The sequence below is a fragment of the Tiliqua scincoides genome, chromosome 5 (genome assembly GCF_035046505.1).
Source record: "Tiliqua scincoides isolate rTilSci1 chromosome 5, rTilSci1.hap2, whole genome shotgun sequence".
Taxonomy (NCBI): Eukaryota; Metazoa; Chordata; class Lepidosauria; order Squamata; family Scincidae; genus Tiliqua; species Tiliqua scincoides.
The window spans coordinates 34605950-34631867 of NC_089825.1; the positions used below are offsets into that span (position 1 = coordinate 34605950).

A 25918-nucleotide genomic window follows, 5' to 3' on the forward strand; every position below is an offset into this window, starting at 1 on the left:
GCTTTCCATAGGGCTTGATACATTTTCTGTGTCAGCTTGGGGGGGGGGGGGGAGACTTCCTTTTTAGAGTGATTTTTGGGGCCTGTGTTCATCAGGTCAGGACTGTTGTGGTGGCACTGAGTTCTTCTTGGCCTTCTCTTTAACTAATGACAGGCAACCATGCCTTAGTTCATTTCAATGTACAATGCAGCTTAGATTCACTTTCTAAAGAGTTCAATACATTTCCTTGTTAGCATTCAGCTTTATTTCAGGACCCACCAACAATCAGATCTTGACCCACTGGTGGATCACAACCCAGTTTTGAGAACACTGAACTACACTACTCAATACACTGAAGACATGAAAACATTGGACTGATATAGCTATGGTCACTCTCATTCAACCCTGTTCACATCAAAAAGGAACATTCACCCAATAGGGAACACAGGTGCACCTCTGCAACATGAGCAGGAGGCTTCTTCTGTGAACAGCTGTCTTCTGCTATGTCAGAACAATGTCCTCCAAATGTTTTCAGTTGAAAAAGCTCCCGGTTGAGATGATGCAAATTTCAGAACCCATTATTTTAGAATGCAATGCACTTGGGGAACCTAGTCATCATAGACAGATTAGGCTTCTCAGAGAGGCTTGCATTTACTTTTCATTATTAGGTAATGTAAAATATTAGAAAACCTTTTATTATAAAAATATAATATGTACTGAAGTGATTTAGAGGTATACAGTAATGACACTATCCATCACAAGCCTGTTCCTTATTATTTTTACTCAGTGTGGTATGTAAAGTAGTTTATAACATTTAGCCACAAGTCATTTAAACTATTATAAGGTTAACATTTGTCTCACACAAGCAATGAAAACCCCAAGTCAAGAGAACAATTTTTTCTCCACCTGCTACACAGCAGTTTCCAACACTAAAACAGACCTCCCAACTCAAAATTCTGATATTACAATAGTCTTTAATTCAAGATTCTCTCCAGTTACTGGGGTTTTATCTGCACATATAAGCAGCTGCCTTTGCAAAACACTGGTTATTTCGACATTGTTCATCCCACGTTCCTACAAAGAGTATCCAAAGGAGTTAATTTGCACTGCCACTAGGCCCAACCAACACAGACATAAAATGAAAGAGCTCACTGGTTTAGGGACAAAGTGGACTTTGTGTTCTAATTCCACTTCCTGTACATTCACCAGTTTCTAAGTCATTCACCAAGCAGCCACAAAATCAGTGTCAATAGTCTATCTGTAAATAAAGGGCTGATGATGATCAAATTTATCAGAATTTTTTTAAAAAGTATAGGTAGATAGAGTGATAGGAGAACTTCCTGTTTTGTTTTTGTATATACGGCAAACACAAACAGGCAAATATAATTCAAGCACATCCATGCATCCAGAGTCCCAATCTGAATCCCTCACCCCTGCATTTGTCATTTTAAAAATTTGTCTGAGATGCACTCACTGGCTTCTCACCATCTCAACTAATTGTCTCCCAAGATGTACATCTTGTTCATCTGTTTATTCTCCAAGTTGCAAGGAGAATAGATATGTCTAGATTTTCCATCTGGTTGTACTAATTTCAAAATCAGAACTGCAGTTGCAACAAAATGTTAACAAAAATGTATGCACTAATGACATGTCACAGAAAGCAGCATTCTAAAATTTCAATTGCCTAATTTGAAATTAAATGTTGGGTTTAGAAAAATTCTCTGCTGCATTCCCATGACTTCCCTCTCACTTTGCACGAACATAGCCAGTCCTCATTTCATCCATATTATTAGACTCTCCAAGTTCCATGCAAAAGAAAAAAAAAAAGGAATGTAATTGCTCTGGGGATGACAAGCTTTGATCCAAATGGGCCTGACTCAATCCAAGACTTGGCTTCACTGTTATGAGCAGAATTCCAAGAGAGAACTCTGGAATGATTTCACAGGGAGGCCTAGGTAAATGATTGAGTTCTGAAAGAAAATCACCTGGGGCCTGCTGAAAAATATAACAGCTTCTCTGCCAGTTCATGTGAAGGAGAGTTTCTCTGAAAGAAAACTTTTGCTGGACTGCTAAGGAATGGGATTTTACTTTTGTTCTTTTGGAGTTCCATTGCCTGAAATCTATTTCATATGGCCCAAATCCTCCTTCAGTTTGCCTCTACCATTTTACTTTAAATATATATACAGAAGATGTGTCCTGAGCGAGTTGAGGAAAGGAAGTATGATGTCCTAGTTCCTAGAGAGCCAGGATGGTGTAATGGTTCTGGGGCTGGATTTAGTCCTTGAACAGGTTCAAATTCCTGTTCAGCCATGAAGCATCCTGGGTGACCATGGGCCAGTAACTATCTCTCAGCCTCACCTACCTCACAGGATTGTTGTGAGGACAAGAGAAGTGAAAGAACCATATATACTACCCTGTGCTCCTTGGAGGAAGATCGGTATAAAAATGTGTAAAACAAATAGTATCTCATTCAACTAATAACTCGCAGTTTAGCATATCTGGTGGAGACAACACGTCCCCCAGGTTCCCTTGTTGCAATTCTCTTCCTTTTGGAGGATGGAGAAAAGCAGTCTCCAATTTCTGCAAGGAGTTACATTTCTCATTTAAAGACAACATATTTGCCTTGACACATTAGATATTTAAAAATGAATTTCCTAAACCTGCTTGAATGTGGTGTGTAGTGGCCGAAAGAATTAAAAGTTCTGTCTCTCATATTGTTTATTACTTGCTTTTATATATAAAAGCACTTCTTCTTTGGAAACATGAACTGATGTGCAATAATTTCATTGAATGTCTGATGGAACAGTTCCAAGTTCAGTCAAGGCACATTGGTACAATTCAGGCTGTTGCTCATTCCTTCTTCTTCTTTTTCGCTCTGGATTGTGACAATTCAAGGAGTGCATTTTCTTCCTCAATAAGTTTTCTTTTCTTTTTCTTCGATTTGCCATGATCGCTCTGGTAGCCACTCGAGTCACTTGCATGCACTCCCAAGTCTGCTTTGTCTTCTCTGTGCTCCCCTTGTGGCTTGTCAGGGATTCCATTATCAGAGTCATTGAACTGCATCTCCGCATCCTCAATCTCAGGGGTCAGCACATCAACCTCCATCTCCATCGCACCATCCTGCACAGAATGCTTTTCATGTTTTCTCTTGCGTTTTTCCTTTGGTATTTCTCCTCTGGTGCTGCATTGCAAAAAGAATACAGAGAATGAATTTTCCAAGCACTCTACTGGACTGCTGCATTAGACAAATCTCAAAAGAAGCCATTATTATTAGATATCCAATTTAACGCTACTGATTCCCCTGAAACATAATTTCTTCCTATACTACCCACTCGCTTCCCGCATTTCAGCTTGTGGAACAGCGGGCAAAGCCCACAACTAAGACTCTTGCTAGCCAAGCCTTGCTATTAGCTGAGGATCCAATGCCGTTAATTTATAAAGGGCCAGCATATCTCACAACATCCACATGTATTACCTCATTATAGCAGCCATATTGGCCTAAACTATCCTTCAAGTTTGATGATAATCTAAGGCTGCAGTCCTACACACACTTACCTGAAAATAAGTTGCACTAAACCCAATGGGGTTTATTTCTGAGTAGACCTGCATAGGTAAGCTCCACCAGTCATAATGTAGTCCTTAGTGCATTTCTTCCCATTCTGCATCGTTTGGAGATATTATTTCCACTTTTCAAACTTTCACTAGATTCTGCAAACCCGTTCCTCTATCCCTAGCACTCAATACCTAGCCAATGATAAAGCTCCTAAAGGATTCTTCCCTACATCTCTGAAGCAGCTCAGAGTTTATTTTGTACAAGACATAACTGTACCTGTCTCTGCACAATTTTCCTCGAATGCAGAAGACTCCAGCAGCATCTGAATCAAAACACAACACTTTAAAGACCAGTCTATTGCCTATTTCAAAACCAAAGTTTTTCCATTCATCAACTGACACATGATCGGGTTTGGGAATGGAAGCATTGAAACATCCATGCACTAGGCAGCCTGTGTGACTAGGTGCCACTTTGTTGATTATTCCCTAGAAAGAAAGGACAGACATATTAGGAGCATGCCACAGAACATATGCTTTGTGAATTTCTATTTTCCATCATAAGCAGCAAAGCATCCTTTTTAAAATAAGCCTCTTGCATCTGCAGCAGGGCTGAGCTGGTACCAACTCTACCTTTGACTCCACCCAAACATTGCTTCTGATTCCAACTCCTGATCAGTTGAAGAAGGAAGCAATTCTGGGTGAAGTCAGAAGCAGCAGTTGGTCCTGACTCCACAGACCTGCTTCTAAGTGTATACTTGGAAGAAAAAAAGTACCTTAATCAAGAGTCATTATCAAAACGACTTTTCAGATACTACCTAACAAGAATTCTTTAGCATTTTGGGTTTTCATACCTCTTCTTTGATAACTAACTGTTACCAAAAGGGCTGTTTTGTTTTAGGGGAATTAGTACACTACCCTTTTTGGAACTTCAGGATAGCAGGCTGGATAACAAAACAGCGTAATGCAGAGAAATTCCCTTTTAGCTTAAGGAGGAGACTGAGAGAGAACTTTTAATAAAAGATCATATTTTTATTACAAAAGCACACAGGTAAATATAATGCACATTTCTTCGTTCTAGTACTTGAAAAGTGTACCTAGCTTTATGGTGGTTGCATGTGACATGTATTTGGTGCATCCGAGGAAATTAGGAAAAGGGAAATTTGTAGGGAAGGATTTTAGGGGTCCCTGGTCTGCTAAACCCCATTGCTAACTAAAGATGGGGAGAGAAGGGGAGAAACAGGTGGGAAAGACAGAGAGGAAAGTTCCAGAACGCAAAATAGTTACCTGTCCTGAGGAGCAGATGGATTGGGGGGGGGAAGTCCTGGGAGGAGGACCTCTGCCTTGGAGGGGCAGCCAGAGAGAGAGAGAGCACATGGCAGCCTTCTCTTAAAAGGGCTTTTGCTGAGCCGGCGCTGGGCTGGGCGCTGAGCTGGGGGAAAACTGCCACCGACCAGGGTGTTCGGGGTCAGGATGTCCCTTATCAGCATATCAGCAAAATTCAATGGGTCTAATGGCTGGCTTCCCTGGCTGGGGAAACTTACAATACGCAGTGATTGATTTAAGCAATACAACCATAGGAGACACTTAAGCAACGATTTACTCTTTAGACTTTGTTGCTAAAGTCTTTGTTGCTGTGTGCATGGAGAGGTGGAGGTTGTGTAAACTTGTGACTTTTACCAGGGTTTTTGGAAATTAGGCCTGTGAGAAGTTTGGCCTATAACTAGATATAAAATCAAAAGGAAAAAGGGGATTTTCACGTAACAAACAGCCCAATCCTATCCACACTTTCCTGGGAGTAAGCCCCATTGATTCTAATGGGACTTACTTCTGAGTAGACATGCACAGGATTGGGCTGTTAAGATGGTTGTCAATCAGTCTCTTTTTGGAATTCCATCTTTAAAAATACAAACACACACAAAGCTGTCAAAGTTTGCTATCATGACAGTTTTGAAGTCTTATGATCATATGGATTTTTCTGAAAGGCCTCAAAAGCCTTTCAGGCTAATAATAATAATAATAATAATAATAATAATAATAATAGCAAATATAACAGTTGTGAATAAGCAAGAAATGACAAGAAAGAACATTATACACCTACATCCTTTGTTACAGATCCACTGCTAGTACACGAGGAAGAGCAAGTACATATATTTAAGTAAAAGATCAACACTCGCAAAATATTTGCAATCTTATGCTAAGTTAGGCACATCTATTGATTTCAATGGTCCTAGGCACATCTCTCCCCATAGGTAAATGTGAAGAGGTAAATGCTTACTACATATAGGCTATTACACTATGTAACATGACAAAACATCAGTCCAGGCACTTTGTGAGGAGATTCACTGCAGAATAGTTGTAACACAAGAAAGGCTCAATTTTAATCATTAGAAGCACTGGTCTAACACAAGCTTTAAAAAAACATAAACATACCACAAGTTTTTTCCCTGGTTTTGGCTGGAAGACAACAAAATTCGCTTCAATGCCAAGATGAATGGCTCCCATGTCATCAATTATGTCTCCTAATTCATTTGTTATTTTAATGTCATCATAAGCCACAGGAACACCTTGAAAGCTACAAGATAAAAGATGCCACATGTCACCAATTTGTACTGAGACCATAAACTGGCCCACTGCAGCTATTATGGAGGATGGGGGGGGGCGCTATGTGCATTTACTGCCTTTCAAAGATGGAGTAAAAAACCATCACTGTACTAACAAAGATACACAAGTAAAAGTGCCTATGTTCCATTTGATCAACAAGCAACAAAAGCTGGATTGGAGTAATACGAAAGGCCATCATTCTTGTGCCTTAAGGATGCTGAACAGGGCAAAGGGAAACAGAACACAACTGAACATAGGGTAAAGATACAACTTTCTTATATTTAGCAGAGGAAGAGGACCTGTTCCTACTCCTAGCACATCTTTTTCAACTATGAGTTCCTTCATAACAGGGGACCATCTTCTCTTATTCCTTGTGCTATGCAAACAACCTTGAGAACAGTTTTTATTCATGATGTGGTTTGTAAATGTTCTAACCCAGTGTTCTTCAATCTTGGGGATCCCAATGGGGTCACAAAGCCTCAGTTGTGGAGTCAAAGCAACTTATGGGTATGAAGAAGGTTGAAGACTACTGGACTAGAGCACTACCAGGTAAAGGGGGAGGCATCTGTTGTAACCCTTCAGGTACCAGCAGATTGTCCCAGTCACGCTCAGGTTCTTAGTAATTCTGCTGTCACACAATTAGCTATTGTGTGAAGCTATTAGTAATAGCTTTCACTAGTGTCAGGATTCATGTAACTTTTTCTACTCTCTCTAATAAGAATATCTGGTTACAGTGAACACTTCTGGGAGGGCATAATGGGGGCAGGGTATAGGCCAGGGGTGCTCAATACATCGCTTGTGATCTACCGGTCGATCGCGAGGGCAAAATGAGTCGATCGCGGAGCCTGAGCACCCCTGGCGTAGCCCATAATGCCCCGTGGCGCTGCCAAGCGCAGATTGCCCTGCAGAGGTCACGGCGCTGTTTGGAGGCTACCGCACTGTGGTGCCGGGGGAGGACTCCATCCCCCAGCATGCTCCGCGGGCCGGGAGCCAGACGTGAGGCGAGTGGACGGTGCCAGGAGGAGGAGACGACGAAGGCGACGACCGAGGAGCAGCAGCAGGAGGAGGCGGAGGCTGGTCTGGCCGCGTCGCGGTTGCCGCCGCCGCCGCCGCCGCCTCTCCTCACCGCCGCTTGGCCCGCAGCGCCTGCCAGGGAGGCCCCGGAGCAGCTCGGCCGGGCAGCATGAGCGACAACACCTCATTGACATTGAGGTGGAGAGCAATGTTGCCGCCCCCGCGGCCGTGCCCCCCACGGTCAGGCGATGCATGTCAGGCGGCGGGCGGGGCTGAGCAGCCCGGCAGTAAGCACTGTCTCTCTCTCCCTCTCTCTCCCCCTGCAGGAAGAGCAGCCGAGGTTTCAGTCTGCAGTACGTCTCTCTGCCCTCCCTCCGCTCCAGCCCTCCCGCCCCAGGCAGAGAGCGATCCGGCAGCCAGAGCCCCGGGGGTCTGTCCAGCCCGGCCCTGCCCAGAGGCTGGGCGGGGCCGGTGCCTGGGTGGGGGCAGAGAGAGACGGACGCCTGAGGGGCGAGGAGGGGCTTCTCTGGGGGGCTCCTGCGGCCTCTCCAGGTTCTGCACAGTGGGCTGGGGGGCTCAAGCCATCCGGTGGGTCGCACCTGGGAGGAGGCAGCTGACCGGGCACACTGCAGGACACGGCCCCATTCCGGCCCTTTTCAACCGCTGCGCCGTGTGCGCAGTCCCTCCCCCTCAGCGCCCGGGCTGGACAGGAGAGGCTTGAGCTGTGGCAACACAGGCTGCCGGACGAAGTTCATGGGTGGGGGGGAGGGAGAAGAGAGCCTCTTCCAGGGGCTTCCTGTGGCTAAGCACTGGCACAAGGTGCTCTTATGTTTGGGTGGTTGGGTGGGTGGCAGAGATGTGCAGTGGCTGGGGAGGCAGGTGAGGCAGAGCCTCCCCACTGGAGTCCTTTGCAAAGCGCCGCTGCCCTGTGAGGCACCCAAGCACCCACGCGCAGAGCTCTGCCTCACCTGCCTCCCCACCCAGCACATTGTACACATAAATGTTATGTGTTATGATGGCGCGAACATTGTAAAAAAACTCTGGTAGATCTTCAGGCCTTGCTGGGTTTCAAAGAGCCAAAAAAGTGTGAGCACCCCTGGTATAGGCGAATAGGGTCCCCAGTCTCATACTTTATTTCTTTGGGTCGTGGCTAGAAAAAGGTTGAAGACCTGGAGGGTGTGAGGGTAAACAGAATGCCAGATGCAGGAGTGGCAATGAGATGCAAGTATCTTGTGGTATTGTGTGCTCTCTGAGGCATCTGGTGGGTCACCGGGAGATACAGGAAGCTGGACTAGATGGGCCCTGGGCCGGATCCAGCAGGGTTCTTCTTATGTTCTTATGACTACCATTCTAACCAATAACATAACTACTCTGTTCTCCAAGGAGCTTTTAGGTGGAAAGGGCTCTAAGCTAGTTCAACTCTTTTCTGAGCTGTATGTTTAGGTTGCCCTTTTCAACAGAGCTTGTTGTCTGCCTTTTTTTACTGCAGGTCAGAAACATGTGTTTTAAACAACTTCTTGGAGCCTTTGGAAAGGGTGATGGTGACAACGGCAGAAAAAAAAATTTAATAAACCATTTCTGCCCAACATTGCATATACATAACAGGGATCAAATGTGTATACTGGTGGACTGGACAGAAATGGGTTAAAATGCCCTCAGAGAGCACGTTGATATAAAAACCTATGAGATATCAGCACCTACTGCTCTATTGATATCAATATAGATGAGATATCAATACCTATCTATCCCTCTATTGAGCTCTCAATACTGATGAGAATCAATTGATGGTATACCAATACCTATATATATCTTTACAAGAAGGTATCAATATTATTGAGATATCAATACCGATATATCCCTGTACTGAGCTATCAGTACTGATGAAAGACTATTGATGGGATATCAATACCTATATATATCTATATATTGACACATCAGTATTGATGAGGTATCAATACCTATATATCTCTCTATGGAGATACCAATACTGAGAAGAAACTAATGATGAGATATCTATATATCCCTCTACTGAGCTATCAATATTGATGAGAGATTATTGATAGGATAGCAATACCTATATATAGCTTTATATTGAGATATCAATATTGATGATATAACAATACCTATGTATCCCTCTATTGAAGCAGCAATATTGATGACAATATTGATACCAATACCTATATCTCTCTGTGTGGAGATACCAATGTTGGTGAGAGTCTACTGATGAGATAACAATACCTATACATGCCTCTACTGAGCTATCAATATTGGTGAGAGACTATTGACAGGATACCCCCCTCTCTCTTATGTATAAAATCAATATTGATGACAGAATACTGACATCAGTACATCTCTCTCTCTCTCTCTCTCTCTCTCTCTCTCTCTCTCTCTCTCTGGAGATAGCAATATTGATGGGATACCAATACCTTGATACTACCTATATACCTCTTTATTGAGATATCAATATTGAGGAGACATCAATGCTGATGTCAATGCTGATCAATGCTCCTCAATATTGAGGAGACATCAATGATGTCTCATCAATATTATATATTTCTCTCTGGGGATACCAATATTGATGAGACATCAATGCCTACATTGATAAGGCTATTGATATTGATGAGAGACTACTGATGAGATACCAATACCTCTATCTATATCTATACAATACACACACATACATGTATATATAGATATGGGTGTGTGTGTGTGTGAGTATATAAAGAGAGCGCTCCATACTGAAGACGGACTACTGCCAGCAGCGCCTCTGCAGCTCTCTGTGGAGGTCCCGCGCCCACATCTCTCCTCCGCACCACCAACGCCGGTCCCCGACGAGGCGCCCCCGCTGCTCCCCCTCCGCCGCCGAGGGACTGCACCGCCGCCCCGAGAGCTGCAGCGAGCCTCCGAGGCGCCCCGCCCGCCTACCTGTCCGAGTAGCGGCGCAGCTCGGCGTCCAGCTGGGCGCAGATGCCGGAGCGCTTGCGGCGCAGGAACCGCGGCTGTAGCGCGACGTGCCTGCGGTGCGGCACGACCGCCAGGCAGGAGTGGCGGCTCCCGGCCAGCGCCCGCGCCGCCTCGAAGGACGGCAGCTCCGCGCACGCGGGCGGCGCGCGGGCCGCGCTCTCCGCCGGGTGTCCGCCGCCCCCTGCCTCGGCCATGGCGTCCCTCACGAGGCTCCCTGCCGCCTGGCGATGACGTTTCACGCGGCGTCGCCCGCCAGTAGCGCGCGGCGGTCATCTTGTGCGTGGCGCGTCCCCCGCTTTCGGTACGGACTGAGGCGCCCCGCCCAGTGAGGGCTCTCATCCGGGTCCTTCAGAGGGATGGCCGAACGTACTGCTGGTGGCGCGCGCGGGGCGGGGGGGAGTGCCATTGCGACGTCACAAGAAGCGGCTTGAAGCCAATGCGCGTGCAGGCTTCGCAGCTGGGCTGCGGCCAAGCCTCCCAGGGCTATTTTTGCAACTGCGCGGTCTGCTCTCAGTTTCTGCGGTGTTGCAGCCTCCCTCTCTGTTAATGGCTACTGTTCTTATCATGTTTACCCTACACTGTACAGGAGCTGCACTTAGGGCACAAGCCTAAGCAAGTCTATTCAGAAGTAAGTCCTATTTTGTTCAATGGAGCTTACTCTCAGGAAAGTGTGGTTAGGGTTGCAGCCTCAGAGCCCCATCCTGTGAATGTCTACTCAGAAGTAAGCCCCATTAGAGTCAATGGGGCTTGCTCCCAGGAAAGTGCTGATATAAGAACATAAGAACAGCCCCACTGGATCAGGCCATGGCCCATCTAGTCCAGCTTCCTGTATCTCACAGCGGCCCACCAAATGCCCCAGGGAGCACACCAGATAACAAGAGACCTCATCCTGGTGCCCTCCCTTGCATCTGGCATTCTGACATAGCCCATTCCTAAAATCAGGAGGTTGCGCATACACATCATGGCTTGTACCCCATAATGGATTTTTCCTCCAGAAACTTGTCCAATCCCCTTTTAAAGGCGTCTAGGCTAGACGCCAGCACCACATCCTGTGGCAAGGAGTTCCACAGACCGACCACACGCTGAGTAAAGAAATATTTTCTTTTGTCTGTCCTAACCCGCCCAACACTCAATTTTAGTGGATGTCCCCTGGTTCTGGTATTATGTGAGAGTGTAAAGAGCATCTCCCTATCCACTCTGTCCATCCCCTGCATAATTTTGTATGTCTCAATCATGTCCCCCCTCAAGCGTCTCTTTTCTAGGCTGAAGAGGCCCAAACGCCGTAGCCTTTCCTCATAAGGAAGGTGCCCCAGCCCCGTAATCATCTTAGTAGCTCTCTTTTGCACCTTTTCCATTTCCACTATGTCTTTTTTGAGATGCGGCGACCAGAACTGGACACAATACTCCAGGTGTGGCCTTACCATCGATTTGTACAACGTCATTATAATACTAACCGTTTTGTTCTCAATACCCTTCCTAATGATCCCAAGCGTAGAATTGGCCTTCTTCACTGCCGCCGCACATTGGGTCGACACCTTCATCGACCTGTCCACCACCACCCCAAGATCTTTCTCCTGATCTGTCACAGACAGCTCAGAACCCATCAGCCTATATCTAAAGTTTTGATTTTTTGCCCCAATGTGCATGACTTTACACTTACTGACATTGAAGCGCATCTGCCATTTTGCTGCCCATTCTGCCAGTCTGGAGAGATCCTTCTGGAGTTCCTCACAATCACTTCTGGTCTTTACCACTCGGAAAAGTTTGGTGTCGTCTGCAAACTTAGCCACTTCACTGCTCAACCCTGTCTCCAGGTCATTTATGAAGAGGTTGAAAAGCACCGGTCCCAGGACAGATCCTTGGGGCACACCGCTTTTCACCTCTCTCCATTGTGAAAATTGCCCATTGACACCCACTCTCTGCTTCCTGGCCTCCAACCAGTTCTCAATCCACGAGAGTACCTGTCCTCTAATTCCCTGACTGTGGAGTTTTTTCAGTAGCCTTTGGTGAGGGACCGTGTCAAACGCCTTCTGAAAGTCCAGATATATAATGTCCACGGGTTCTCCCGCATCCGCATGCCTGTTGACTTTTTCAAAGAATTCTATAAGGTTTGTGAGGCAAGACTTACCCTTACAGAAGCCATGCTGACTCTCCCTCAGCAAGTAATGGCAAGTAATGCCTCTCCATCAAGTAATGCCTCTCCATCAGCAAGTAATGCCTCTCCATCCAGCAAGTAATGCCTCTCCATCAGCAAGGCCTGATGGGATTGGGCTGCCAGTTTCTTTGTGGGCAGGACCCATGTGAGGGGGGTAAAGGGGGTCATGTGCACCAGAGCCCAAGATCATAAAGGAGGTCCGGGAGGCCTCTGAGAATTTCCTGGGATCCTACATTTTCCAACCCCACCAGGTCTCACTGCCTGTGCAGGATGCTAGGGTTGCCCAACATCATGTGGGCAGGTAAACCGGGCTCTGCATTGGGAAACCTGGCAGACCTGGACTCCAAAGACTATGCTGGCTGTCACATAAGAAGAGCACCACTGGATGTGGTGCTGTGGCAAGGAGTTCCACTGACTAATTACATGCAGGGAAGCCATAAGAAGAGCCCCGCTGGATCAGACCAAAGGCCCATCTAGTCACCAAGCGCCTCAGGGAGCACACAAGACAGCAAGACACATGTGTCCTGGTGCCCTCCCTTGCATCCGGCATTCTGAGGTAGCCTCCTAAAACCAGGAAGTTGCACATACCCATCACGGCTTATAGCCTGTTATGAACTTTTCTTCCAGAAATTTATCCAATCCTCTTTTAAAGGTATCCAGGCCAGATGCCATCACCACATCATGTGGCAAGGAGTTCCACCGACTAATTACATGCAGGGAAGTCATAAGAAGAGCCCCGCTGGACAATAAGACCAAAGGCCCATCTAGTCCAGCTGCCTGTATCTCACAGTAGCCCACCAAACGCTTCAGGAAGCACACAAGACAGCAAGACATAACTTGCATCTTGGTGCTCTCCCCTGCATCTGGCATTCAGAGACAGCCTACTTCTAAAATCAGGAGGTTGCACATGCACATCATGGCTTGTAACCTATGATAGACATTTCCTCCAGAAATTTGTCCAATCCAATTTTAAAGGCATCCAGGCCAGATGCCATCACTACACCCTGTGGCAAGGAGTTCTGCAGACTAACCAAATGCTGAGTAAAGATATTTTACTCAGCAGGTAGTTAGTCTGTTAGGGCGCAATCCTAACCCCTTATGTCAGTGCTTTCCAGCACTGTCATAAGGGCAATGTTTCCTTACCAATGAGGTAAGGAAACAAACATTCCCTGACTCTGAGGAGGCCTCCATGAGTGATAAGGGGTTAGGATTGCACCCTTAGTCACCACTCTTGTCTTGTTTTTCCCCTCCTCTGCCCATCCTTGCTGCCACCCTCCCCCACTTGGCTCCCCCCCTGCTTTGGGAAGGGGCTCAAAAGAAACTTTGTACCCCCTGATAAACTTTTTCTCAGAGGCCCTGTCTGTGGGTAGTTTGCAGCTTATGGGTAGATTCTGCTTATGGGATCACCCTTTTGTTAGTAGACTTTGGGCCCAATCCTATCCAACTTTCCAGCGCTGATGCAGCCACAGTGCATCCCTAAAATAAAACATTCCCTTACCATTAGAAATTAACAGACCTGTCCATCACCACACCCCAGGGCAAAGGATGCCTCCCCTCCCCCACACCATGCTGTCCCCCATAGTCACCCAGCACAACAGAGCATCATGCAGTGCTAGAAATGACTGGGAAAGCTGCCTGAGGCTTCTCCACATTCTTAAATAGTGCTTGCGGGGAAACCAGAAGTACTGCTTAAGATCATGTCGGAAGCCTCAGAAGGCTTCTTGAGCAGTCTCAAGCACTGAGCAGTCACAGCACTCAGGGCATTTGCTTCTCTGCTCTCCCCTCCAGGCCATTGCCTTGAGGTCTCCATGACTGCCCCTCAACTGTGTATGACCCATTGGCATGGCTGCACCAGTGCTGGAAAATTGGATAGGATTGGGCCCTTGGATGGTGCTTAAAAAGCGACATGCACACAACGTGCATGCGCACATCCACCACATGCAGGCTCACCAAAAATGCTGCAAAGCCAGTTCATTATTGGGTTTGTGTATTCTGATTTCCCCCCCCCCCCTATTTTTGGCATGCAAGTATGGTATAAAGAATTGCTCCTCTGAGATAATTCACCTCAAATAGGAAACATCTGTTGTAATAGCCGCGTGGGTTGCCTGTGTGTAGCAAGGGTAGTCTTTGTCATTCCAGGCTTCAGTGGTAAAGCAGAAACTTCTGACTACAACAGTTCCAGTGATTTCACTGCCTACTCAAGATGTGATGGACATTTTCCCCAAGATGGCAAAAGCCATGTAAGGGCCAGAAGCAATCGGAGAATGGCTACTTCTGTCAAGTATATAGGTATACAATTCACTGGAATGTCTCTGTTCCTTTCCATTATGGTCAAGCTGTCAGCTTTACATAAAATGTTACTAATGCATCAAAACGAATGCAAAGACATGAGGAATGGGATAGTGTTGCAGCTGAAACAATATTCCCCTTTTCCTGAGTATTTTCAGGTGAAAAGTTGTGGCAATATCATTCATTTTCTTGTTTTGAGTACTTTGCACTATATTCAGTGAGTCCATGGAAGAAGTCCATGGAAGACAGAAGTGGTGGTGATGAGGAATGAAAGAAGGAAAAACTGGAACCTTAGCAACCCACTGCCCAGCTTTGTACACACTGGGATATCTTCTTGAGTCACACTGGCTCACCTTGTAACTACTGTCTAGGGTAGCCATTTTCAACCACTGTGCCGTGACACCCTGATGTGCTGCAGATGGTCTGCAGGTGTGCCATAGGAGTTTGAGGAAGGGTAATTTATTAGTTGGGCCGTTGGGGGATGTGAGCCCCTCACCAATAGCATGGTGTGCCTTGCCACTTATCAAAAGACTGATGGTGTGCCTTGAAAATTTTAGCATCATGTCAGTGGGTCAGTGAGTCGAAAAAGGTTGAAAATCACTGGTCTAGGAGCACAATCCTAACCAGGTCTACTCAGAAGTAAGTCCTATTTTGTTCAGTGGGGCTTACTCTCAGGAAAGTGTGGTTAGGATTGCAGCCTAGGTTTAGGAAAGAAAGGTTACAGGATTTGTTTTGAGGATATATAATGGTTGGAAATGGGAGCTAATGATTACAAATTGCTGAAGAACTTACATCAATCAAAGTCAGAGAAAAAGAGGCAATAGATTCTTCAGAGTGTTGTCCCTGTTCCTTGGGCAAGCAAGGAACAGACTATGACTTTCAAGGTTCAAGCAGAAGTTACAGTGATGACAAAATCTACAGTCCCTTGGCACCTTAAAGACTGATAAATTTATTTAAGTGTAAACTTTCATGGACTTCAGTAGAGTGGTAGGTATATGTAGAGAACTCCAGGAGGCCACAAAATCTGCTTGAAAAAGAATAGCATTTATGTGTCATCACAAAGAGATAGAATGACTTAAAAGAGCATTAAAATTAGAGTAAGAGAATCCAGATGTTCCCGTTCCAAATTGTATAAGTATAAAGCTTCTATCCCTTTATCTTTTTCCACAGTCTGAACTTGAGCCTTCTTGAAGACCTTTTAATGCAAAACATTTTAATTTGTGCACACATTGATTATCTCCAGCTACATTAAAAACGTTTTGCAAACCTTGTACATTTTTAAACTTTGTAAAATCATATTGGGAACTTCCTTTAAACCTTAGGATGTATAGTATTCAACTACTGTATGCTGTATATAGGTGGGAAAACAAAAAATCTTCATGAAGTGAAATATGTATTTCAGGAAGGAGTCACCAGATGGCACAATTGAGCCTTGCATGTATTTATCAATGGACTCTAGGGTGGTTTTCAACATGATAAAATAATATCATACAGTAAATAATAGTGCTAATAATAGAATAGCAATAGCAGCAGAAAACCAACTTTATGTTGGTAAATGAAATGTAAGTCGGTGACTCCTACTGTTATCTAATTCACAGATAAAGATAACCATGAGGAGTGCTGCAGTATGAGGCTACAATTCTGTACACATTTTCATGGGAGTAAATGCCATTGAATACAATGGAACTTACTTCTGAGTAGACATGCCTAGGCTTTGTATTGTAAGTCACTCAAAGTAGGAATAATTGCTCCCTGGAGCAGGTAATTCTAGGACCCACATTGGAGTAGAAAGTAGTAGAGGGCGTTCTTGACTTGTTTTGACTGCACAATAGCACAGGTTTGTGACACAGATGCTGATATGAAGCTCAATCCTTTGTATGACTGCTTGAGTTCAGGAGGGCTTGAGTTCAGGAGGGCTTATTAGTTCAGGTTTAGCCAGCCGTAGACAGCAGGCTTGGCCAGGAACTAGCCTGAAGCATCTACCCTGCACATATCTGGGAATGGATTTAAGTGCCATTTGCAGCTGTGTGTGCACTGCTACCAAAGAGAGGCAAATCGTCCTGTTAAAATCTCCCCCTTTGAGAGAGAATCCAAGATGATCACAGATTATGTCACTATTTGGACATCCAAAACCAAGGACTTAATCTCATCCTAGAAGTGAACGTGTCAACCATTTGTCGATCTCTTTTTTTTATGCCAGTGTATTTCAATTAGTTTTTTTAAATTTTACTTTCTTTCTTTTGGCAGTGGCAGCTTTTCATGACTTTGCTTTGAGCCAAAACCAAAGTTACTGGGACACAGTGAGCAAGATTATTCCATTACACTTCTGACATGAATCAGGAAATGTTCGAAATCTCCTGCGATTTCTCTCTAGTTTACAAAGCAAAAAAGTTTGGATACACTTTCAGACGCATAGAAATTTATTCCAAATTGAGCCTTGAAGGATTTTTCTATCCATCTTTTTCTCTCTCTCATGTTTTCAAAGAAGTATAAGGAAGGGACGTCTTCCTTCCCCACCCCCTTGGGATGTTTGAGCCAGGAATGCAGCTTTCTCAAGCAGATGAGCACTCAAACAGCAGCAGTAGAAGCCTGGGAAGCATTCACCAGCTCAGATATTGTTCATGAAACAAGCCATTTACAGCCCAGTCCTACCTGCTCAGATGCAGTGGGGCCAGCACAGCCGTGCTGCATCCTATGTGTGAATTGAGAAGGCTGGAGGTCTCTTCAAGGTAGGGAGACATTTGTCCCTTTGCACCAGGGAAAGCCTCAGAGGCACCAACAGGTCTGCTTGGACCTGCACCTGCTAATTCTGTGACACAAGTCCAAGTAGAGCTGTGTCAGCAGATCTGGCCCTGGAAGAGGGGTAGGATATGGCGTGTGCCAGCACCACAATCCTGCCCCCTCCTGGGCCTGGTCTGCCTCCCTCCTGCCTTGTATCCACCCTCCTTCCTTCCCCAGCCCCTGTGCTGCTCGAAGCAGCTGTTACCTGCTCTAGTGAATGAAAGTAGATGGACAGCGCAGGCCTTCCCACCTGCACCCCTATCTTCTGCCCTGTCACAGCATAAAGATTTGCTTGACTTGTCTGATTTGACATTTGGCTGCTACTGAAGCAAAGATGCAGTATGTACTCTCTGTATGAGGAGACGGAACAGAATGGTGAGGAGAAACACCTTCCAACTGCCACATTCAGCCATTGGCCCCTGTTGGGCTTTGCCTGTTGTAGGATACTGGAGTGGGAAGAGGGAGAGTTGCAGTCTCAGCAGCTTCACCTAGATGTCACCTACCCCTGCTGAGTAAATACAAAATCCTGTGTTGATAAGAATTTTTCGGTGAAAGCTCTGTGGAGTACTTGGAAAACCCTGTGCCATAGATACAAGGCAAGGTCAGTCTGGGCTACTTCCTCTCAAGAGGACTCGGGTTATCTGATTCTACCTGCTTCCCAGATGTGACCCAGCCTAGTATCACTAGAGAACTGCAGACTGATCAACTTCATTCTCAGTTTGTGGTATCCACTGAAAGGATTGGAACTTCACCCAGGTCCAACTTCATCTGTGCTTACATTGCAAGTTTTTTTGATGAAAACACAGATGCCAGTGCCAATATTTAGTGAACTCAACCAGAGTCAATTTATTCTCCATTTTTTTTTTCTTGGAGGGGAATTGAAGCCTCCTTATTCCTGGAGGAACATACGGGCCTGCTGAGACTTTGCTGGTGTGCGCTTCAGTGTTACATTAACCTCAGTGTTGTTTTGAGAGCTTCTGCTCTTCCTCTGCTTCCCACTCAGCTCAAGATTTGACTTGGCAGCTCTTGAAGTTCTCAGTGTAACCAGTTCAACTGTTTACCATCCCCATTCACCCACCCGTATGTGAAAAATAAAGTACAGTCCCAGGATGTCAGAAGTCAATGTTGTTGTTTTTTTTGTTTTAGAAAAACAAAACTTGAGAATCATGGAATATCTGAGAGCTGTGGCAGAAATACAGCCTTTGTGAGCCCACGTACTTGTAAGAACGCTGAAGTGAATGCCCTGAAGGCCAGAGCTTTTTGCCAGACTAATCCTCCTTGTTACTGCTTGTTGCTTGTTACTCCTTTTTGCTTGTTACTTGTTACTCCTTGTTGCTTGTTACTCCTTGTTACTGCTTGTTGCTCCGCTGTTGTGACTCCAGATCTATTTGGAATGTGAAATCAGTCATATGTGTCTCAGTGACACCTGATCCTGTAAATTAACACATGCAAAATTAAGGCACCATCCAACCAAAGGCTGTAGTCCTGGAGACACTTCCCTGAAAGTAAGCCCCATTGAACACAACAAAATTTACATCTGAGTAGACATGCATAGGATGCACTGAAAGTTAAGTATTTTGTAGCATAATCCTGTACATGTTTACATGGGAGTTTACACTACCACCATGTAGTGGTGAGCTGACAGGCAGAAAAGGAAAGCATGCTTCTGTGATCTCCCAGAAAACATTGTGCCTTTTTGTTGACTGCATGAATGTACCAGTACCTAGAAAAGTAATGAAGTAATAGACTTAGGGCCCAATCCTGTCCAGTTTTCCAGTGCCAGTGCTGCTGAGCCAGTGGGATATGCACTGCTTCCTGTGTTGGGAAGGCAGTCACAGAGGCCTCCTCAAGGTATGGGAACCTTACCTTGGGGCTGCATTAAGACTGCACCTGTGCTGAAAAGTTGGATAGAATTGGGTCCTTAGGCTGCAATCCTAACCACACTTTCCTGTGAGTAAGCCCCATTGAACAAAATAGGACTTACTTCTAAGTAGACCTGGTTAGAATTGTGTCCTTACATACATATGTACCTCCCTTGCCAAAAAGCTGCTGATTTTCTGGAACTTCTAGCCTGCTAATATCATGTGAATTTTTTTTCCTCTCTCTGTATGTGCAAGTACACAGACTATATTCATTTCTTTTACTGTATGAGGACTGACTTCCTCCATCCTCATTGGCTGCAGGATCGCAGTCACTCTCAGTGCAGTTCGTGGCCACATCCGAGGGTCCCCTCTTCTCCCCTTTAAAGAAAGGAGAGGGGAGGGGGTGGTCCTCAGATTGGGGTGGAACCATGCTGATAGTGGCTGTGCTCCTTGAGCCACTGTCGGTTTGGTTCTTGGTGTACCCTGGGGGGGGGAGTGGGCCGCAGTGCTGCCCCCCCAAGCATAGCACCCAGAGCATTCCCCCCCCGTTATGCCACAGCTTAGTGGTGATTCCACAGGTGGCATGTACTGAGGGCTGTGTTCACACAAGGGCCCCTTTGACAGTGAGGTCCACTGCTGTTGTTCCCGGCCAGGGACTATGGAGACATTATCAAGCAGTTGTGGGGGAGCAACACTAGGCCCGACTTCTTCCTTCACGGCACAGGCCAACACACATTTTGCTTCCTTAAATGTTACACCAGTTCCTGGGTATATTTGGGGTACCGATTCAAAAAATGGCATCCGTTTTACCCTATCGTGTCTAATTTTGGAGACACAGCATAGCCTCTTTAGTGAATGGTTCAAGCAGCTTCCTCGTGAGGAAGCCTATTCCATGGCTTCCTTATGAGGAAGCTGCTTGAACCATTCACTAATGAGGCTATGCCATATCTCCAAAACTAGACGTGATAGGGCAAAACGGATGCCATTTTTAGAATTGGCACCGCAAATTCATCTCAAACCACCATAAAGTTAGGGAAAAACTTTTCTGACCCTCAATTTTGTAGTCCTGCATAGTGGAAGCTCTCATACAGCCCTGTGCCCAACCGCCCTGCCCAGAATAGGATTGTGTTGTTAGACACAAAACCAGGGCAATACTGCACAGATAGGGGCAGGCTTGGTTCTTAATGGAACCCAATGAATTCTATGGGAATAGACTTGAGTGTGGGATAAATCTATTTTGGACCCTGGGATCATGATGGTGGAGAGGTTTAGTAGAAGATCCTGAAATACAGCACCAGCTTTTTCTCTGCTGGTATTTCACCAGTCACAATGGAGCATTTTGCTAGTTTTGCAATGTCATAAGACATGTCTTTATATATATACTGTCTTATGTCATTGCAAAACATAATAGGCAAAATAGGCATCCGTCATTGCAAAAATAGGCATCCGTCATTGCAAAACTACATATATACACACACACACACATACACACACACACACACACACACACACACACACACACACACACACCATTTTGAAAAAAATTTTAAGTAAATTTGTGCGTGCGTGTGTGTGTTTTCAATTATTGAAAGGACATCCTAATTTTAGGGATACATTGCCAAAATATGCAGTTCAATTACTTGAACATTCTGCTTGTGAAACCTACAAACTGGATTTTCCTGAGGGCTGCCATTACTATGACTATGCTGAGGTTAATAATGGAATAATGTTGTGTGGGTTTCTGAGATCATTCTAAGCCAATAAGTTGAGGATTAATAGCTGGTTAGATGATTGAATGACTGCTTGAAATAAATTGTGGCAAAATCTTGCTATGGGCATTCCATGTCTTGGTTTTGTTCTCTTCTATCATCAGAGTGACTTAGCTACCTGCATCATCTGGTAATAATATATAAATTTTTTACTTTAAAAACATTCTGACATAATACTGTATGCATTCAATACTGCTTTGTCAGGAAAGCTTTGAATTTACCTTATAATCTTTCTGTATACAAGTGTGGTTGTTCGTGTCAGAGCCTAGCCCAACCAAAGTGAATGCTTTCAGGCTCCACATATTTCAATGTGAGACTTAAATCATGTGCTCCAATCTCTGTTATTGACATCATTACTTACAGCAGCAGCTGCTGTTCTTATTGTATCATCTATGTAATTTGGATCTTTGCAGAGAATGAAAAGTCAGGTCTCTACCCCAAGGAGACTACAGTCTCATAGATATGGGCAGTCCAATCCTACTATGTAAATTTCCCTGTGCCAATTAAGCAGCGCTGGCACAGGCTACGCTACATCCCAGAGGGGAATATTGGCTGGTGGACATCTCCTCAGGGTAAGGGGACATCCCTTCCCCTGGGGAAAGCCCCAGCAGCCAGAATGGGTCAACTTGGACCTCTGCCAGCTATGTCACTAGTTCAAGTCTGCATTGACGCTTGTCAAGGTGTTCCAGAAGGCAGCTCCAAGCAGAGAGTGGCAAGGAAGAAACACAGGGGTCATCTGCAGGAGAAGACCTTCAGGCAGTTGAGGGTGGTGGGGCTTGAAATGGGAAAGATGACCAGGAGTTAATAGTACTTAACTTTGGCTACAAATACCTTCTATTTCTATAAGCAACTTGGAAATTAACCTGAATGTTTTTCTCACATGCACATTCCTGGCAAGCATCTTGGACTTTAATGCCAATTATTTTTTCTTTAATTGTGCATGTATAATCATTGTCATGTTTTTCGCATTAGTATGAAGACCTGACAGGACTAGATTTATACATAGAATGACTGAGATTCTTGGCTGTTAAGCACTTTTAGTAAATGGTGTTAGAAATGTTTCCATGGAAAAAGATCAAACATCCATAGATTTACAAAATAAGAGTACATTTGCCAAGCATGGAACAGTATTTGAAAGGAAAGTTGATTTTAATATGAAAATACAATATTGTTAAGAACATTAGATAAAACCAACTCCTGTGTCTTTACAGATCAGAAAACTAAGCTCTTAATTTTAAATAAATGTATTGTTTTGACACACATCCTCATATTTGCAAGGAAGCTGGTATGGATCCAACACACTCACAAGTCAAATGTCAGTAAAAGAGAGCTTCAAATGAGGTAAGAATAGACCCAACTGTACTCCATATCAGGTCTTTTCAAGCTTTTAATTTTTTTTAAGTGCTATTTTTGTGAGTACCACCACAGCCCCAAGAAACAGCAGCTGTGCACAGGAGTGGTTGGCTGGGGATTTCACTGTGGGGACAGGGTCAAAGAATGGGCAGATTGGGCTCGAGGGGGGGGGGCGGGATTGGTGGTGCCAGTGTGTGCCATGTGTGCACCTATCCCCCCTGCCTGGGGTCAATCTGCCTGGATGGATGAACTCGGACTTGCACCAGCAATATAGCTGGTGTAAATCTGAGTGGACTCATAAAGGCTGCTGGGGCTTACCCTGGAGCAAGATGACAAATATCCCTTTATCCTGAGGAGATCGCAACATGCCAAAAATCCCCCGCAAGATACAGCAGAAGCTGTGCTGGTGCCACTGCGTCACTGTGCAGGGATTTGGTTAGGATTGGACTGTATGTCAAAGAACCACCAGAGGAAAATGGTTGAGTAATTCTTCATGTCATCTCCCTGTTTAACATGAGTGGTTTAATCAGTAAAGTCCCATCCATGTTCTGAACTGGAAGTAGCTACTCTGGTGAGTGTTTCACTGCTTCTGTCATACATATTTTCTAATGCAAATCTGGAGTCCAAGGCCAATGAGAAAGTGGTTCCTTTTCCTGTACTAATACAGGCTTGTGCTGCTTAACAACGGACTGCATAACAACAGACCGCATATATGATGGTGGTCAAAGCACAACCAAGAGGTTCTTAATAAGGCAATCAAGTCTCCCATAGCCTGCAGCAGAGTGTTTGTTTACACAACAGAGAGGCTCTTAAATAAAAGGCAGTCTATCTCCAGTAGCCTGTGCTGCCAGCAAGTGTCTGGCAGGGAGTGTCTGTCTACACATCTAAGGCATTAGATTGGGTGGGATGTTCACTTAACAACCTAATTGCGTAACTGCAGGGATAAGAGAATGTATCCATGTCGTTAAGTGGCTCATACCTGTACTATTGCAGACCACCACAATTTTTGGGCACAATTTCTTGATGTGACACAGAACGTGAGCATCTCCCATGTTTTTTCAAAACAAATTCATAATAGTCCCAGGGATGTCTAAGGGCACAATCCAAAACTGCCCTGGAGCAGGCAAGCCAGGAGGCTTGCGCTGCATCCAGTGCAGGTTCGTTGGCTGCAGCAGCTCAGCCAGGGGCAAGGGGAAGCTCTTCCCCTTTCCCCTGGGTAAGGGCTGCTGGCCCCAATGGATTTCCTCAGACCTGCTCCACCTCTGGAGGTAGCGCAAGTTCAAGAAGAGTGGAGTGGCTTGAAGCTGCTCTGTCCTCCGCGGGGATGAGGGTTGGGATCCAGCATAACTGCCAGGTCCCAGCCCTGCTTGCGGCTCCCCGCGCGCCTGCCCCTGGGGCCGCCCATGGCCCACCCTCCCCCTGCCCAGAAACACCCCCCTCCAGCCTCCTCCCCACCCACCCCCACACCTACTGTTGCTGCTTGTCTTGGCTCAGGCGAGCCAACACAAGCGGCAGCAAGGAAGCCGCCACGGAGGCTTCTGCCGGCTTCTGCACGTCGGGGCATCTACATGCGCCGATGCGGCTTCCCCCCACGGAGGCGCAAACATGCTTTACAGCACGTTTGCAACCCTCCTATGCCTATACATAAGGCACAGTTAGGATTACGCCCTTAGTTTTGGACCATGATGCTGGGGAAAATGTACAGGTACCATACAGCTTACCTGTATTTTCCCATATGAGGAAAACTGGGAGAGTGGCACCCTGCCTTAGCACCACAGAGGCAATCCCATTTGTGCCTGGCCGTGATGAAATAAAAGTTTTTTTAAAAAATTGGAAAAAATTCAGGAGATATTAATCACTGTCTGGATCATAGTGGCCTTTTGGAGGCCTGCTTGTATTTATACGGAACAGAATGTTTTGCTAGCTTAGCCTTAGGGAAAGTAATTCTTTTGAAACTGCTGAAATTTCTGCTCTACTAAGTTGTTACAGACTCCATAAAGAAAGTATCCCCAGGTACCAAATGTGCTCTAAACCATATGTTTACATCTCATTGATCAAATAGGATTTGAATCTTTAATGTGTGAAAGTAAGCACTTGCCTTAATTTCCTCAAGCACTGAACTATAAAGATTATCACCGGCCAAATAGATTTTTGGTAAGAAACCTAATGTGTTTTGTTTATGAATTTGTTTTTGGACCTCTCAATGGCCTTTGACCATGGTGTCCTTCTGGGTCGGTTGGCTTAGTTGGGGATCAGTGGCACCATTTTGCGGTGGTTCTGCTCTTTTCTGGCTGACAGATCCCAGAAGGTGGTGCTGGGGGGTGCTTGTTCAGTACTCTGGCCTCTTCAGTGTGGGTTGCCACAAGGTTCCATTCTATCCCCCATGCTGTTTAACATCTACATGAAGCTGCTGGAAGAGGTCATTCGGAGATTTGGGGTGGGGTGCTATCAGTATGCTGATAACAGCCAGCTCTTTCTCTCCTTTCCTCCTGAGCCAGGGAAAGCAGTAAAGGTCCTGGATTGTTGCCTGCTGAATGTGGTTGATAGCTGGATGTGGGAGAACAAGTTGAAATTAAATTCTGATAAGACAGAGGTTCTCCTGGTCCAGAAGTTCATGACTCAGGTATTGGACTATCATCCTTCTCTGAATTGGGTTGCATTCTCCCTGAAGGAGCAGGTCAGCAGCTTGGGGGTTCTCCTGGATCTGCAGTTGCTCCTGAAGTCCCAGGTGGTGGCTGTGGTTAGGGGAGCCTTTGCTCAGCTTTGGCTGATTCACCAGCTGCAACCATATCTGGGTCACTCCAATCTGGCCACAGTGACCCATGCCCTAGTGACATCTAGATTAGATAACTGTATCGCACTCTACATGGGACTGCCTCTGAAGACAGTTTAGAAACTGTAACTAGTGCAAAATGCGACTGCCTGTGTGGTTGCTGGGGCTTGTTGGTTTGACTCAGTTGGGCCACTGCTTCAGTGGTTACACTGGCTCCTGGTTTGTTTCCTGGCTGAATTCAAGGTACTAGTTTTGATTTTAAAGCCCTATATGGTTCTGGACCATATATTTGAGGGACCAGGTATTTGAGGGACCGCCTTCGTCCATATAATCCTACCTGTTTTCGCTGATCATCTGAGGGGGCCCTTCTGACTATTCCACTACCAGTAGAGGTGAGAAGGTGGTGGCTAGGAACACGGCCTTCTCGGTGGTGGCGCCCTGTTTATGGAATTCTCTTCCCCTGGAATTAAGAACAGCTCCCTCCCTGCAGACATTTCAGCGGGGCCGCAATGCCTTATTTATGAAGGCTTCGAATTGACATTGAGGACTGGCGCTTTAAAAATTATTTTTAATTGTCGTGATCCTGCGTGTTTTGTTTTAATGTTTTAATTGCTTTTACTATTGTATTGATTTTATGTATTGATTTTACTGTTAACCGCCTTGAGTCCCCTTTGGTGTGGGAGAAAGGTGGGATATAAATAAATAAATAAATAAATAAATAAATAAATAAATAAATAAATAAATAAATTTTATTGGTTCATTTTTAATCATTACAAGCCAGAGACCCTGTGACTGCATTAAACATGGGCAACCCGATTCTATCCAA

The 25918-nt window shown here is 45.3% G+C and overlaps 1 protein-coding gene across 1 annotated transcript; it reads right to left on the reverse strand.

Moving 5' to 3' along the window:
- Positions 1-745: 745 nt before the first annotated feature.
- POLR1F (RNA polymerase I subunit F) lies at positions 746-10304 on the reverse strand. Its single transcript, XM_066629138.1, has 4 exons — positions 10072-10304; positions 5962-6103; positions 3809-4017; positions 746-3160 (listed from the first exon to the last, which is right to left on the reverse strand). Exons 1-4 carry the CDS (start codon positions 10302-10304, stop codon positions 2830-2832), a joined length of 915 nt encoding a protein of 304 aa, XP_066485235.1. The 3' UTR covers positions 746-2829.
- Positions 10305-25918: the final 15614 nt, after the last annotated feature.